General features: G+C 38.4%; 1 protein-coding gene across 1 annotated transcript in view; it reads right to left on the bottom strand.

Moving 5' to 3' along the window:
• Positions 1–248: 248 nt before the first annotated feature.
• Positions 249–16,287, bottom strand: part of TAFA2 (TAFA chemokine like family member 2) — a 79,548-nt gene continuing 63,509 nt past the window's right edge. Inside the window, 3 exon segments of the mRNA XM_072850610.1 lie at positions 249–342; positions 2,751–2,794; positions 2,796–2,864. Coding sequence (XP_072706711.1) covers positions 249–342; positions 2,751–2,794; positions 2,796–2,864 — 207 coding nt within the window.

The raw sequence follows: 16,287 nt of genomic DNA on the forward strand, positions 1-16,287 counted from the left end.
GTAGTGCCCATCTGACTCTTGGCTGATTTTCATGGCCAAAGGCAAGATGAGAAGTAATAACTAATTCTACAGTAGATGAGGATTTAAGGTTTCTCATCTTTTCTTTGCTGAATATTTAGATAAAATGCATTTTATAGCTGCCAAAAAAATTATAGCACATGCCACAATTTGCAGTTCCATTACCCAAGATAAATTAATACAGTATGACAAAGTGATTCAACAGACTTGCTTTGTTATTATTACCTGTTTCAGAACTCCCAAATAAAATCAGTCAGCTGCAATGTATGCTGTGTCTCCCAGAGCTCCATTAGTTCTCTTGGTACCTTAAACATAAATAACTGCTGGAAAGGGAAAGGTTATATTAATGCCTCTAAATATCGTACCAAATAATTAAGTTGTCTAAAACAGAGGTAACAAACTTATTTTAGGACCCTCCCTATACTAGCAATTTGGTAATACTAGTAGTTAATAAAACACATGTCCTCAAGGGCTATTAAATTAGTTTACAAATGACAGTCCAGGAAATAGCATTATTTGCATTTTAAACTGAGGAAATTGAGGAATAGAAATGCTATTAGACCAAACATAAATGGTGAATCACATATAAGACACAAAAGAACAGAAATGGTGACACAGATTCATTTAACAGCACTTAACTAGGCCAAGCTAGGAGGATAGTCACACCACATTCCCTTCATTGAGATAGAGAGTAGCCCAGTAAATACAATTTTGCCATTATTGACAAAAGGCCACAGGCTTTTTATTGCCCTTACAGTGCTGGGTCTGAGGACTTGCCAGGCCTTGTCTTGGCATGGATTAGCCATGGCATCAATTGTCTAGGAGCGAGATAACTGTTGCCAAAATTTGCTTTAGCTTAGTTTTAGTTCATAATAACTAGTAGTTATTCTATGTGGATTGAACAATCTAGGACTCTAGATCAAAAATTGGAAGGATGATCTGAGGTCTCAGACTGTAAATACCAATGACGATAATCAACAAGCGGTCACTATACAAGTGCAGCCTCACGAGTAACGTGACACCAGTTGTAAAGAAAAAAGCAAACAGAAAAACTGAATAATCTGGAAACAATTAAAATAAGCAACGTCTAAGAAGTCTGTGTGAAGAAAACATATAAAAATAAATCCAAGCAGATGCAAGACTGAGGAAGAAACCCATCTCATGAACTTCACACTCCGTCTGACAAAGACCTCAGGAGTCTGATGACTTGTTATAGACCTCCCTTCTCCATTCTTTTTCAGAAGTACTGCAGGGTTAACCTTGGACCCAGAGGGACATTGAAAGGGTGAGCACACCACCAATGAACAAAGGAGAGATACTAGGAAGGCTTAGTATAAAAATGTTAAGAATACTATTGATGAAGATTCTCTGTGTTAGTTTGGACTATTAGACTGTTAAAACATTAACTGGGCTAGCAATAAATTCTTAGCTCTATATATATGATGTTACTGCCTTTTGCTCATAACTGAATTTTGAGCATAGTGAGGCAGAAAGCCTGATCAGATCCTAAGGCAAGTGGACTGCCATAAGCTACATGGTCCTCTCTTAACCCTTCAATTCTATTCCCAGAGTGAACCACTAGAAATTCTCCAGGAGCTCATACCTTCCCTGCCAGCAATAATACCCCTATTTACAGACTCAGTTATGAATTCTTACTCTACATTAAGAGGAAATTACACTGCTTTCAACATATAATAATTATGGTACATTTGAATGCAAAATTCATTTTCTAATATGAATTATCAATAAATAATATCCATTTTCAGAAGGAGGAGCTGAACTCCTGGTCAGTTTCAAAGATAATAATCTGTGAATTGCAAATAACACTTTTCCACAAAAGGGATTTCATCCTTCCTGATAAAGCCTCTACTGCTTTCAGTCTTAAAATAAATGGTATTGTTGCATTCTGCCCACTCTGGAATGGTTGCATTTCAATAAGAGGTGAAATAATATTCTTCCTAATACATATGCCAAAAAAACTACCATATAAATAGAATGTCATTTTTATTATTAGTCCCTTTCCAAACCATTCTTAATAATCCAGAGTTAGCACTTTTCAGCTGACAATCACATTGTAGAGTATCATCTTTCTCTCTTATGCTTGGTATCGCAAAATACCATGGTAGATTAATCCTGTTCAGTAGCAAGATACCCCAGCAGGAAAACTGAAAAAAAAAACCACTCCAGCTTTTTCAAAACCATAGTTCCTGCAACACTAGCTTTCATTTCTTTAGAATTCATGATTTCTCAGTAAGCAAGAGTAAGAGTAGGAAATTATTGACAATGAGCCTAAAACAAAAGCAGACTTAAATAAACTCAGCATTTAAGAAATAAAGTCCCGGGCAAGAGAATAATGGGGAAAATTATTTTTGGGACTGCAACCAGTTCAAAACCAAACAATATTGAAGTTAAACTATTCCAAAAAGGAAATGTGGTAAGACTCCTTTTGGCTCACAGGGAACTCTCTGAGTATTTTGGAATCAAAAAAGGATTGTCCAAAAAAGTATAAACAGAAAAATTGCTTAGGGTGATTAAGAAAGTAGTACAGAAGCACAAACAGACAAAACCAGGAGTGGGTAAGTGTAAATGTGTAAAATCCAGCAGTGGATAAGCTAGCAAAGTATAGTCAAAAAAGAAGACAATATATAAAACATTAGAGGGCATGGAAAAGCCAAGTAAAATGTCTTGAGCTTTTTGGAGAAGGTGAGCTATTATCAGATGACATACATAGTAAAGGCAGAAATGTCCCAGGGTTTTTCATTTCCTTTTTCACATAAAAGGTTAATAGTGATCAGATGCTTCACAAGATTGCTGTTAACAACAAAGGGATGTGAACATAGGCCAGACTAGAATGAGAATACATCAGAGAATATTTAGGTATTCAGGAAAGTTATATATATTCAAGTCACAAGGCTTGAGAAAATTTACCATAGAGCAAAGCAATCTTTGAATTGTTAGTGATTATCTTCTAGACTTCATGGAGAATAGATGAAATCTGAAAGGGATGGAGAAGGATAAATATTGATTTTACCTTTAAGAAAAGGAAAAACAAACACCTGGGGAATTAAAGATCAGAAAACATAACTTTGTTATGTGGAATGATACTGAAGCAAATGATTAAATAATCAATTTATAAGCTCCTAAAAACAATGAAGTAACATTAAGCATCCACTATCCATTTCTTGAAACAAAACCTTTTCAATGACTAACCTGTTTGCCTTTTCTGGCTGTCTGTCCCTCAGTAACAGAGAAGAAGCACGAGCCAAGCTGTGTATGGAACTAGAGAATGTTTTTGGTACAGTCACTCTCAGGAGAAAAAGCAGGAGGAAATGGTCTGCCATGACCACCCCAGGCACTGAAAGAGTTAATGAGAATGATCAGTGTCTGGCATTTTGCTTCTGCCTGAACACAGATGCATAGCAGGTAAAAGAGCCATTTTTAAGGCAATTATCACTAGGTTGCATCACACTGGAAGATCATATCAGGTGGGGATGACAGAAGGCTGCACTACGTGTAATACTAGTCAGTGTTTTCATGAACAATATCAATAGTGGAAAAGCTTCTTATAACATTTGTGGATAATTGAGCTGGGAGGGGCTGCAAGTACTTTGGAGAGTAGGTTTAGAATTCAAAATAATCTTGATAAATTGGTAAAATGGGCTGAGATTAATAGGGCAAAGTTCAATAACAACACCTGTGAAGTACTATAGGAAACTCAAGTGCACACATATAACATGGGAAACAAGTGACTAGGTAGCTACACTGCAAAAAAGGACCTGGAGTATATAAGAACTGGATACAAGTCAACAGTGTGCTGCTGCTGCAAGAAGGTAAATATTTTGGGATGTATTAGTAGGAGTATAGCATATAAGAAACAGAAGGCAACCATCCTGTTGTACAAGGCACTAGAGTGGCATCCACTGGAGTCCAGCTTTCAGCAGCACACTTTCAGAAAGATACAAATAAGCCAAAGAAAATGCAGAAGACATTTTCTGCAGATCTTCTTCTGCAGAAAATGCAGAAGAAACCAGAACCGGTTTAGAAAACACAAACTGTAAAATGAGGTTGAAAGAACAGAGTATTTTTAGGCTAGAAAAGTCAAAAGGGAAGGCAAGATCCAATCCATCATTGCCACTCCGTGGTCTGTCACTATCTTCATGGCTCAGCTGACTCTTCCTGAGTATGCCTCTTTTCCTTGTCAGTTTAAAAAAAAAAAAGAATCTAGACTAAATTCTTCCATATTACCAGCAAACCAATAGCTGGGTGAATTAAAACTGAAACAGCCTATTTACTTTGACAAGCCTTTTGTCCCATCTTTAGACTTCCCCACCTAAATCCTGATTTCTTTCAGCTTTTCCTAATAATCCTGTGCCTGCAGTATGTACATTAATCTGCCTTTGAAAAAGTGCAACTAGACATTACGGACTAGATTTAGTTCAGTGCATGATTTATTAATTGGGACATTTATGAGCAAAAATGGATCTGTCGTTTTTAGGACCAGATACTTGATAATATGCATAATCCTTAAAATATGCAAGATAAAGATAAAAATACAGTCTGTTATCAGGAAGCCATTCTAAATCAGCTCCAAAATCATATCAATGACACTTCTCAGCTGATTTCCACTTCCTTGATGCTCCCATAGTACCATAGTACCTTGCTCCCATAGTACCATAAAAAAATTACCATTTTCACAGAAGAAACTTAGCTCATCTGTGACACTTGAGCACAGCAAAGTTCCTTATAAGACTCGAGGTACATGATAATAACCCTTACTTCTTATCAACTGGCTCAGTAAGTAAAGAATTTCAGCTGGAAGATCAAGCTCCCTTGTTTATGTTGGAAGATGAAGCTGGAGAAATGGTACCACATTACATCATCCTGTATGGCATGACCTAGATGTAGCACTGAACTTTTATTTGAGTAGGGAGAATGTCAAAAAGAACCTTCACTTTCTTGTTCAGGTAAGAATCAAATAAATGTTGGAAAATTTGCAGACCAAACCCCACTAGACATGGACAACCTACAAAACGGACTGTTCAGTCAGATAATGGTGTTTCTCTTCAGAGACTTTAGGGTAAGCTGATATTTCCTCTTCAGTTTTGGTTTTCCATTGCTGGAGAGAGCGTCTCCAGATTTCACAGCATATTTCCCTTGCAGACAAGTCTTCTTTCTCCCTTCCTGACATCTGACTAGGACAGAGTGGTGACCCACTACAACACATGAATAAGAGCTGGAAAGTTACTTTCCAGCTGGAAAGCTTCCAGCTGGAAAGTTTCAGCAGTGAATTTTGTTTTTCTAGTATTTTCTGTTTCCTCTTTGGGCTGCAATCTGACATGACAGCACAAGGTCTTAATTATTTGCTAAGGAATCACAGATAGATGGATAGATGAATAAAAAGAGAAAAGCAGTAAGGTAATTGCTTCTAATGGGAGGGGAGCAGGAGTGGTGATAAAGAAGGCAGAGATTATAAATGCTCCTAAATCAGAGTGTTTCTTTTCTTAGAGATTCTCCTATTGATAATTACCAATGCAGCAAGCTCCACATTTTATGAGAACTTGAAACATACCATCACAATGAAGGAGTGAGAAAGCTCTTGAAACAATGCAGTGTTATCAGCTCCCAAGCTTAAAGCCCGGAGTAAAAGGGAGAGTGTTAGGAGAAATCAGGACGGATCCGGCAGCCCAAGCGAGGTGAGGCTGCTGCAGCTCCACAGCCTGGGTCCAGCCAGTAGCAAGGCTGAGCATGTACTCCCAGTAGGCACACACAAAGCACATGTATGCACTGCCTATATACAAATATATGCAGCTGGCCACGCAGAAAACATGCACAGCACTCCATCTGCTGGAACATACCCACTCACACAGACACACACAGACACAGACACACACACACAAAATCTGGCCAGGTCTCCTATGGTCCCCAGCAGCCAACCCTGCTGTGGTCTCACCCTCTGTGCTCCATTTTGGGTGTGCAGACCAGCTTTTAACCACATAACCTAACAGAGAGAAGGCAGTCAGTGACTGGAAATCACATCCAGAGATGGGAAGGAGGTAGTCAATTAGGCAGGAGAGAAGCCCATTCAGGATTATAAAAGAAGGAAGGTAAATCTGCAGAAAATTGAGGCAAATTCTGAGCTGATGGGAGAGGGTTCTTCAATAAAAGCAGAAGAAAACAGATAAGGATTTATGGACTTGGTTTGGTTTTGAAAAAGAGAAAACATGTATCCCACTGAGAACAGTTATGGATTGAGTACATGCTCATTCACTACTGCTGTATCACAAAGCTGTCAAAACTGCAAATACAACAATGTGCAATACCAAGGACACGTTATTTTTTTTAATAAAAGGTTGCCAAAACACACAGTGGGCAGAAGCTCAAACTAGCATTTGGGAATGTTACTTACTCACCCCAGTGATTTACCCAAATATTTGATTGGGATTGTCAAAAGAACATAAAGAAAAATAAAATTCTCAACCATGACTTGAAAAGAAACTGTGGGACTGTGATATTTATACAACATGGGAGGTGCCCTACAGTTCACAACAAAGAAAGTCTGCCAGATGTTTGCCAATTTATGCGTGCCTCATGCCATGGCCCTTCACAGCATTTTGTATGTAATGGAAGAGAAGCCTGCACAAGAGGAAGGCAAACAAAAGAAAAGAGTAATAGAAATGGACATTTTGAGCAATAGAATAGGGAAAAGATGTCAAGCCCATTTTGTCACAAACTTTCTCTATACTAATGTTCCCTGCATAAAGATACAATAACAACCCTTTTTTATAATTAGACTTCTTATGAAAATACCAGCGAAAGGTTTATTTAACAAGTTGTGTGGCCTCCATCCTTGGAGATTTTTAAGACTAGTCTGGATGAAGCCCTGAGTAATCTGGTCTGATCTCAGAGATGACCCTGCTTTGTGTCAGAGGTTACACCAGAGATCTCCTGAAGTTTCTTCCAGCCTAAATTGTCCTGTGATTCTGTGATCCTAAAAAAAGTTCAGAAATCAGAAAGTTCATTTGCATATCTGAAAGCAGCCAAGGCGGCGGGCAGGTTCTGAAAAGTTTGTAAACATGTCATATCTACGGATGTCTCTTCCACAGGCTATCAGTTACAACTGTGGATAGAGGCATGGCATAGAAGTTTGGGGTGTTTTTACCTCCAGAACTTTTGAGTTCAAACCAAAGAGTCCATTGAGCCTGAACCCAAATTATCTTAGAATGTCATTTTTGTGACAACTGTCAGTATAAATGTCATCAAACTATGACATAAGAAGAGGGTGAGTTTCAGGGAGGAGCCATCAACTCAGAGGAGCTGTCAGCCTCTTTAGCTTGCAGGGATGAGGCAACAGATCTTGGACCTGTACCAATAGCTCCTCTCTTGACAATTGTCTATGAGCAGACTCTTGAAGTACTTGTTTTCTAGGTTGCCATAAGAGTGTTGCTGCAAAGTTCATGTTTGCATTATTTTTTTCAATTCATTGTGACCTTCTGGGATGGACTCTTCTGTCAGCTAAACCTACTTTCCACTGTTCAAGCATCATGAAGAGTATCACTGATAACTGGCAAGAATTATGCCTATGCCAAGGAGCTTTCCATTGGCAGAAAGATGGTGAAGGTGGAATTGCCACCTCCCATGGCATCCTATTTAATGTAATGGATAGGAAGGAAAAGTTCACTGTAACGGTGCTGAAACAGTGCTGAAATGGTGCATAAAGTCAGCTGATAAATATAAACTGGGGATGCTGCTTGGGAACTGTTTAACCAGCAATAGGAAGCAAAAATGAAAAGCTGTAAACACCTCGCTGCACCTGAGCAAAGCTCAGATGTAGTTAAAACTCTGCTTCTGCTGTCCCTGTTTAATTTGCTTAGCTCATACTGCTTGTGAATCGTTCATATTTTTATTTCAAGTTCCTTCAGTCCTACCTTAAAATTTCTGCAAATGAGGAAGAGAATGTAAAAGATACACAATAATGCAAGAATTGGGAGCAATCAGAACAATTACTGACAAAACGATGTCCCTTCCACAAATATAGTGTTATGAGTATTGACAACAACAACAAGAAGACTTACTATGTACAAGATTCTGATTTCTATTCAGGCAAGAAATTGATGTCCTTTAAAAGCAGTCATTCATAACACTAGGGAAAATTCTCACTATGCTGAACATGCAGCAGCTGGTGGGATGCTCAAATGTCATGCTTTCTCTGTGAGGACATGAAACTATTGAAGAGTAAATATGTTAAAAGTAAAATAGAGTTAAGGAGAGTTTGGTGGCATGGGAGATTTACACTTCCTAAATTGTCCTGAGAACAAGGTTGTTCTTTCCTTTTAAATTATGTCCATGTCAATTAAGAGCTACAAAGCAGTTGACAAAGCATTTGTTACTGGTGGACATATATGAACTGGTGGACATATATGAAGAAAGGATAAATAAACTAACTTACTTGGAAAGTCATATAAAAGTTGTGTATAGACTCTTTCTTGTATTATCAGTTGCCATCTCAATAAGATGGTTATAATGATATAGAACTTTCTTACAATGGTATGGTATGTCCTTATGTTTGCCTGTCAATGTGTGATTCTTATTTCCCTTCTTCCAAGAAAGTATATTATATATTACTACATACAGAAGAGTTTTTCGAAGACAAATACAGAATAGGGAGTTAAAAATATTAGCAGATGCACATACAGAACATTAAATACAGCTGGATGTTGATCATGAATCTATTTTCTGCACTGGTTTCCGGACTTTGTATATTAACTTACAATCAGAATCTGCTGCATGTGTTTCAAATCCTGTCAAATTAAACAAATTCACACCTTTCTGGAGGCTAATCTTTAGCTAGTCTAAAATTTATATTTCATACAAGTGGATCAAATAATGGCACATATTTTGTTTGTTGCTCAGATGTAATAATTGTTAATAATTTTAGCTGGTATGTTCCATTAACGTATATTAGATTACATCAGTTCACTTAATCTTGTGGACTGAGGAGATTAAACATTGTTGGGGAAAATGAACCCTCTTTGAGCCTCATTTCTTACGCTTTCATGAAGGGTAAACTGTAGTGGTGATGTAACCATAAAAAAAAAATCCCCATTTTTTTGCTGAGCATTTTAAGCGAAATCTGCCTTAATGCTTTTGGTTATACAAGCTGATTATTAACGGTCCTGGAATCTAAAAAGCTCTGCCAATCCACTAAAGAGCTAAGTAGCATTTAGTGCTAGAAAAATAGTGTCCACAGGTCACATTGTGTGCTTCTGTCCTACAATAAAGGGTCATCTTGAAAGTGAAGACTGAAGACTTCATGATCATTCTACCCTTACCCTTTGTGATAAAGCTGCCAGGAAAAGATGTAAATGATGATGACTTTGAAATATGACTTAGAAATGAGTGAAAGTGAACAGATTTGCAAGATCCACTGGGGAAAAAAATCCCCATGAAATGGAAACCACTTTCTCATTCAGAGACAGACTGCAAGGAATTAGTCTAATTTGTAATGGTTATTAGCTTTATAGTAGGCTTTTCTCTGGCCCAGGAAAGGCTTACTGGAACTACATCCAGCACACAGACAGTGAGCAAAATAATTCTACCGCATCCTCATAAATTTGTCTAAAAAGCACATAGCCCTGAGTACCCATATTCAAATATCCCTACTGATTCTCACTTGTAGCACGAGCACCATGCCACGTTTACTAGTAATGTATGGAACTGTACAAAGAATAGCTACATGATGCACAGTGGGGAAGGACTCGTCTTAGCATGATAGGGATTTTTGTTGCTTAAGCATTCATCAGTTCTGTGTCTCTGCTGTGAAGTCAAAAGCAGGATCCATTGGAAGAGCTTTCTGTAAGCATGCTCCAAGGCTAATCGTACAGAACCACCTTTCAGAGGGGCTGCACCAGCTCTCAGGCACCAAAGAAGCATCTGCATCACCAAGGATAGCAATTTTTCTTGTGGAGGGGGCTCCACATACTGCAGTGTACTCCACAGCACTATCACAGCACCTAGAAAGCACCCTAGAAGCAGTACAGTCCCTGAGTGAATGCAGGCAAGAAAACTCTGGCATCCATGTGAATGCTTACATTTATGGTACACATGGTGACTTAGATCAGTCATTGATTGCAAATGCAAAATACCTTAAAACCTGCTGTATTGATATGTTATCAGGTTTTTAAAGGACTGTGTGTTTAATTTATTTTCATTTCCATGGTGAGGGGACTGCTAGTCTGCACTTAGTATATTGCATCTGATAAATTTTATGGGTTTGACTGTATAAGGGTTGATTTCTTTGTCAAAGAAAGTATCAATTTAAGTGCAAGCCTCTATGCTTTCTACTTCAGGGACATAGAGTGCTATTTAATTGGCTTGTGTAGATTGCTTGCTGATTTTTGATACTTTAATAAAACCCTTTGGCATTGCTGTGGTTTCCCATTTCCTTACGATTAAGCAGAAAGCAAGTCCTTAATACAAATGCAGAGCTTTATTAAACTTACAAATATATGCAATAAAAAAATTCCAGAGCAGTGCAGTCCAACCTGCTGATGACTAACAAGGTATAAAAGTGCTTTTTTAAATTATCAAAAAATGTTTAGTCTTAAAAAAAAAAAAGTGTTAACTAAAAGTAAAGCACAGCTTGTAAATAACATTTTAAAACTTCCTACAGGAAAACTGAATGGCAGCGATCTCTGTTTTCTTCCCTGCAGCTACCTTTTCTCTTATGCACATGTTCAGCTCTTATGCTGAGCTGAACAAGTGGGGATTATTTGTCCTGTTCCTCCCACAGTTACTTGAGCCGTGCATTTCCTAAAATATGTGAATGTAGCTAGTAAATCCCATGTTTGGGTATTTGCTTGTTCCCTGCCTGATGGATTACCAATACTGTACAGCACCTTCCCTGATTCTCTCTGCTCATATTTTGAAACTTTGTGAGGAACCCACAGCTGGGGAAAATCCAATCCATCTGCAAAAACTGACACTTCATGATGTTGCACAGATAGAAAGACCATAGCAAAATCTCAGCCTGAGGTGGAAATGAACTGCGTTTTGTTGTGCCTTTCAGCTGCAGCAAGCTATATAGGTACATTCGGGCCATTTGGATGAGGCCATTTTTTTAGGCCAGAAGGATTAAACTGAGAGGCCTGATTTTGCAGTGTCATGGTGAAGGACTCCCACTCCACCACAAAGTCAGATGGGACAGTCGCATGCCTGTTCGATTGCTTGTGAAGACTGAATGGACCTGCAGATCTGGGAGCACCTGGGAACTGGGACACTGGGAGTTTGCATAGGTGCCACTACCAAATTTAAATCCTGATCAGCCAGAGAGGAGGAAGGGATTGGGCATGCATGCGGCTATGTGCATGCTTTGTGTGTGCTTCAGTAAGTGCTGATAAAGGCACTGGTATCTTGCCTGTGTTGATCTGTGTTGTATTGTGTGTGATATCTGCAGCTTCAAAGTGCATGCCCAGCCTTGCTACAGCCTGGGCCTGGAATCGGGACCAGCAGCGGCCATGTCTGCCAGACTGGAAGGAGAAACCCTTTGTGTCTTAAAGTCCTCAGGACCTAGCTTCCCCTAATATTACTAGAAGCTCAGCTTAAAAATACAAGTTCTTTGTATTTTTACATACAGGCCAGTCTTTCGTGCATACACCAATGGGACGCTGTGATAAGGAGAAACCTGGTGCTGCTGGGAATACTTTAGCATGAGCGTGAGTCACCGTAAGAGGAGTTCCCAATCTACAGGCAAGCTATCTTGTACCAGCTGGTCTGTGTGTGGCCAGAAGTGTTCTTCACTGATGGCGAGGCTGGTCATCTGTCCCTGTAGTGGTTGCCTCATAGTAAGGAACATGGATGTGACTAGAAGTTCTTCCAGTTCTGCTGCTAATATGAGGACTCCTTCCCTTCCTCGCAGAAGAAAAAGCAGTGCAGTCTAGTTTTGTTACAACTGTAAAGCATATGTAGTCAATGAAAGGTTTATTGCAAATAAAATATTATTCCTCTGTTAAAAAAAAAAAACAAAACAAAACAAAAACCAAAAAAACAAAAACAGAGGAGAGCACAGCACAGAGACACATCCCAGGGTAGATTTCAAAAAAGCAGGGCTGCATGTTAGCATATTATTGATGGGAGTACAGCATCGCATGGCACTGCAACTCCCCTGTTACATGGTCCGGACCACAGACCCCATTACACCTACTCCTGCTCAGATCTCCGAAAATTAAATCAGCTCATGCTGCTGGGCAGATTACTGCTCCTGCTCGCACTAGCTCATTGCAAGCTGGCTCAGGCATCTCTGCAGTCTGCTGTGTGGATGCCCCAAAGTGCACACAGATCAGCAGACTCTGCAATATTAAACTCCTCAGCTCACACTCTTAGGCATTCACACAGCATTTTTTGTTGTAACTGTGAATGAAGCATGTTGAAATTCTAAGCCTACAAGCACCAATATTTCAACCAAACTCATTTGTGCACTTAGTGGTTGATCCACAGCCCACTAGAGACAATGGGAAGACTGCCATTAACTTCACATCAGGCTCATAAAAAATGAGGCAGATAACTCCCATTAATGTTAATGAGAGTCATGTATATAAATCACCTAACCGCTGATGGAAAAAGAAACCTTTTTCTGTTCCACTTTTTACACAGCTTCCACAGTCTGTGATGTTCATCCTCCTCCAATAGCATTGTGAAGACAAAAGGTTTTTCAACAGCCACGTCTTTCTAATGCTTTTGCTTTCTGTCAACATGAGTCAAGCTTCATGTAGACAGAATACATTTAATCATACAGTCATGAAATAATTACGTTTTAACATGGTAGCGAACAGACTTAAAATTACAGCAAAATTATTTCCTAGAAGGCAAATTATTATTATTTCTCAATTATTGTTGAGAAAGTACAGTAACAACCCTTGTTTTTCAATTAACTTTAAAAAAAAAAATTCCTAAATTTGCATTTTAACTAACAAAGATAACTATTTCCCTTTTTTTATCCCTCTGCCCCCCAAAAGATGGGGTTTTCACTTCCTTCTATGATTGCTTCATGTTGCCTTTACATCATACAAAATCCCTCGTCCTACAATGAAGACATGCAGAGACATACATATGCAGAATTAGAGAGTGGTGTACAACAGGTCCTATTTGCTTTAGCTTACCTTTCCTCTTTACACAGTGGGTATGTCCTGGGTAGGCAAGATAATATTAAACCACGTGGTGTATCACTAATTCTGGTCTAGTATATTAGTCCCTAGTAGGCTTTTGTATAGTTTAAAAGATTTTTAACACTCATTATTTCTACACCAAAAAAAAGAGCTTTCAGATATTCAGTATTTTCTAACTCTTTGTATTTGTATAAACATATATGTAAAAACTTTAAAATAAATAGAAGTTAATTCTCTCTTTTTTAACTAGAAGGTAAAAATGTAATATGGCATTAACCTCACTAATATTTAAATTTGAGAGGAATTTTAATAGCATTCCAGAGGCTGCATTTTCCTGTACATTTCAATAATGATGGATGGTCAAGACACAGTGCAGGAAAAATGAGCTACCATTAACGACTTGTCCCCAGCAGGAGATATTAGGATTCTAGAAAGCATTGCAAATGGATTTTTAGTTTTCAAGACTAGACTGTAGCTGCTTTGCTCCACCAGGTTTAGTCTTCTTTGGCTGCTTATCCTTAACTCCTTAATGTGGCACATTAATTATAGCCCCTCTTATGTTCCATTCTTTCAGGTCCCTGTGTCTAGAAATGTTGCCACTCAAATAGCAAAGTGCAAGCTTTCCATCATTCTAATAGTTAAATAATGGCAAGGCTATGCAATTGAAACAGCATGAAAGGTCACCTTGACAATACTCTGACTGGTAAAAAGTAGCTTAAGGCATCACAGTTCTTTATTATGAATGAGTCAACTGAGTTTATGACTATTCAGGATATTTTAATAATTTCCAAGTTTGACACAAAGTAAGAAATGTTGGAATTGCTGCAGATGGTCAAATACGTCAAATGTAAAGAGAATATTTACAAAGCATATTTTTGACTATTTTGACCAACAACAAAGTGGGGACAGGTAGGAGTTTGAACCAATGATAAAGTTTTTGGAACAGCTGGCACAGGTAGTCAGTGTGAAATTTAAACCTGAGCAGAAGTCCATAAGAAGCTTAAGTCACCAGCAAGGTTCTCAGAAAGCTCTATTTTCAGGATTTAAGGAGCACAGCCTTGAACCAAGGCTTTGAGAGGAAAAGTTTTATGCCAAATGCCTTTCATAAATTGCCTTTGGTATGTGTTTTATGGCAGGACTAAGAGCAGGACTGAATTTCACATATTTCTCTGTTGGAGGTGGGACCGGGACCATATAACTTCCACAATTATACAGTAATATGATATCTGGTGAAACTGTAAAGGGTATCCAAATTTTTTGTCACCTGCATTTTGTTCTTACCCAAGCCTTTGATGTTTAATATGCCCTTTCATCTAGGTGTTCAAATTAACTGCAGCTTAATTTTCTAAATAATTTGGCTAGAATGCTTAAGACCAGATTTACACAGAGAAAAACTTCATTAAAGACAGTGGAGCTAACCAAGGCGGAAACTGCCTTGTACTTCCTTTTGTGTTTCCTCTCAGAACTGCTAATTCCAGAAATTGATTAGTTTAAGATCTTTATGTCACATGCTTTAACAAAATGTGAGGTAAGATCCAAGCTATATGGACTTGGGCAATAAACACATCATTAAGTGAAGTCCAGTCAGCACTTTAGCTCCCAGTCTTCTTGTTTATCTATATTTCCTTCCAAAGACATAAAAATGGGGAAAATACTTGCTACTTTCCTTATCCATTAGGAACACTAGGTAAAGCCCTGAATTTGAGATGTCCTGGATACTTCATTGCATACATCAATACTTAAGGATCCATCTTTCATGAAGCTATTAATCTTTTATATTAATATTACTACTGCACAAATTTCTGTATAATCAAATTTGAATCAAAGCAGAGGGCTGGATATTCTGAACGATGGAACACAGTCTTACACATAGGAACTATAACTTCCTTCACTGAGCAAGGTCTAGCTGTGTGCCTGGGAGTAACTAAATCAGTACATCTTCAAGGCTCTTTTACTACTTCATCATCTAGTTTCTAATGCTGGTACTGACAGAATGAAAAAACCACAACATGCTAATGAAAGACTTACTTACAACCCAAAGAGCATTTTCCTGCAGTGACTAAAAAGTCACTAACCAATGACACTATTTTAAAAGGTGCCACCAGTAGCTGACAGAGAGGCTAATACATATATAGCACAAATGAATAAATTGTAATAGGATGAACAAATAAGAAGCTGCAAAATAAATCTTTTAAGTGCATTGTTCAGACTGGTGCAAAATAATACATTTTAAACTGTCACCTAATAATAAACATTTTTCTGTAGCTGTCAGAAGAGAACATATAGAACAATCAGGGTTGTCAGTATAAGACAAAAGCATGTATGGTAATGCATGTTTTGCTTCCTGATGAGGCTTGTCAGAGGTACTATTCTGCTCTGAAAGGTGCAGGGCAAGTGGTGCAGCTTGCCAGCAGCATACTGTGCAACTCTGACTTAGAAGAACAGTATAGTAACACAGTCCAATTTCAATAGTAATGGAGGAGGCTTGGATCTGAATTTCTGGAGGCCCTCTCTCAAGACATGACACCAAATCTTGGATTTAGACAGCAATATTTGCCAGCAAATACACACACAGCTCCACTGCAAATGCTACCTAAACAGCCATTTTGTGTCTCCTTTTAGAAAGGCAATGACCTAGATGGAACATCCTGTGGACATATCTGACATTTTTAAGGCCTGTAGAGCCACACTGTAAGAGATGTCCACAGATGTCCGATATTCATTTAGGTATGACATTTGATTCAGCTCTATGCAATGAGATACCCTGTCTGAATTGTTTCTTTAGGAGCTGGGCAACAATGATGTCTGCAGAAGTGTTTCTCTAGGTGACAAGCCATATTTCACCAGCCACTGCAGTGAAGTCAGGGTGTTCCCAGACATGAGTCTAGCCACCTCCCGCCTGTCCACTAGTGCCCACCTCCGCCACTGGGACTCTTTATAGTACCCCAAATGCTCCCTGTTGAAACCAGCTTCATGGTCAGCATTGATTAAAAAATAATAAGAGAAAAAAATTACCTTAAAACAGGAAAGAGTCATAAGTGTAATTAAAAAAGCATCACAAATGTCAGCATATAATATTCTGAATTAATGTATGATTAGCTTATTTTTG

Source organism: Ciconia boyciana, chromosome 1, assembly GCF_034638445.1.
Source record: "Ciconia boyciana chromosome 1, ASM3463844v1, whole genome shotgun sequence".
NCBI lineage: Eukaryota > Metazoa > Chordata > Aves > Ciconiiformes > Ciconiidae > Ciconia > Ciconia boyciana.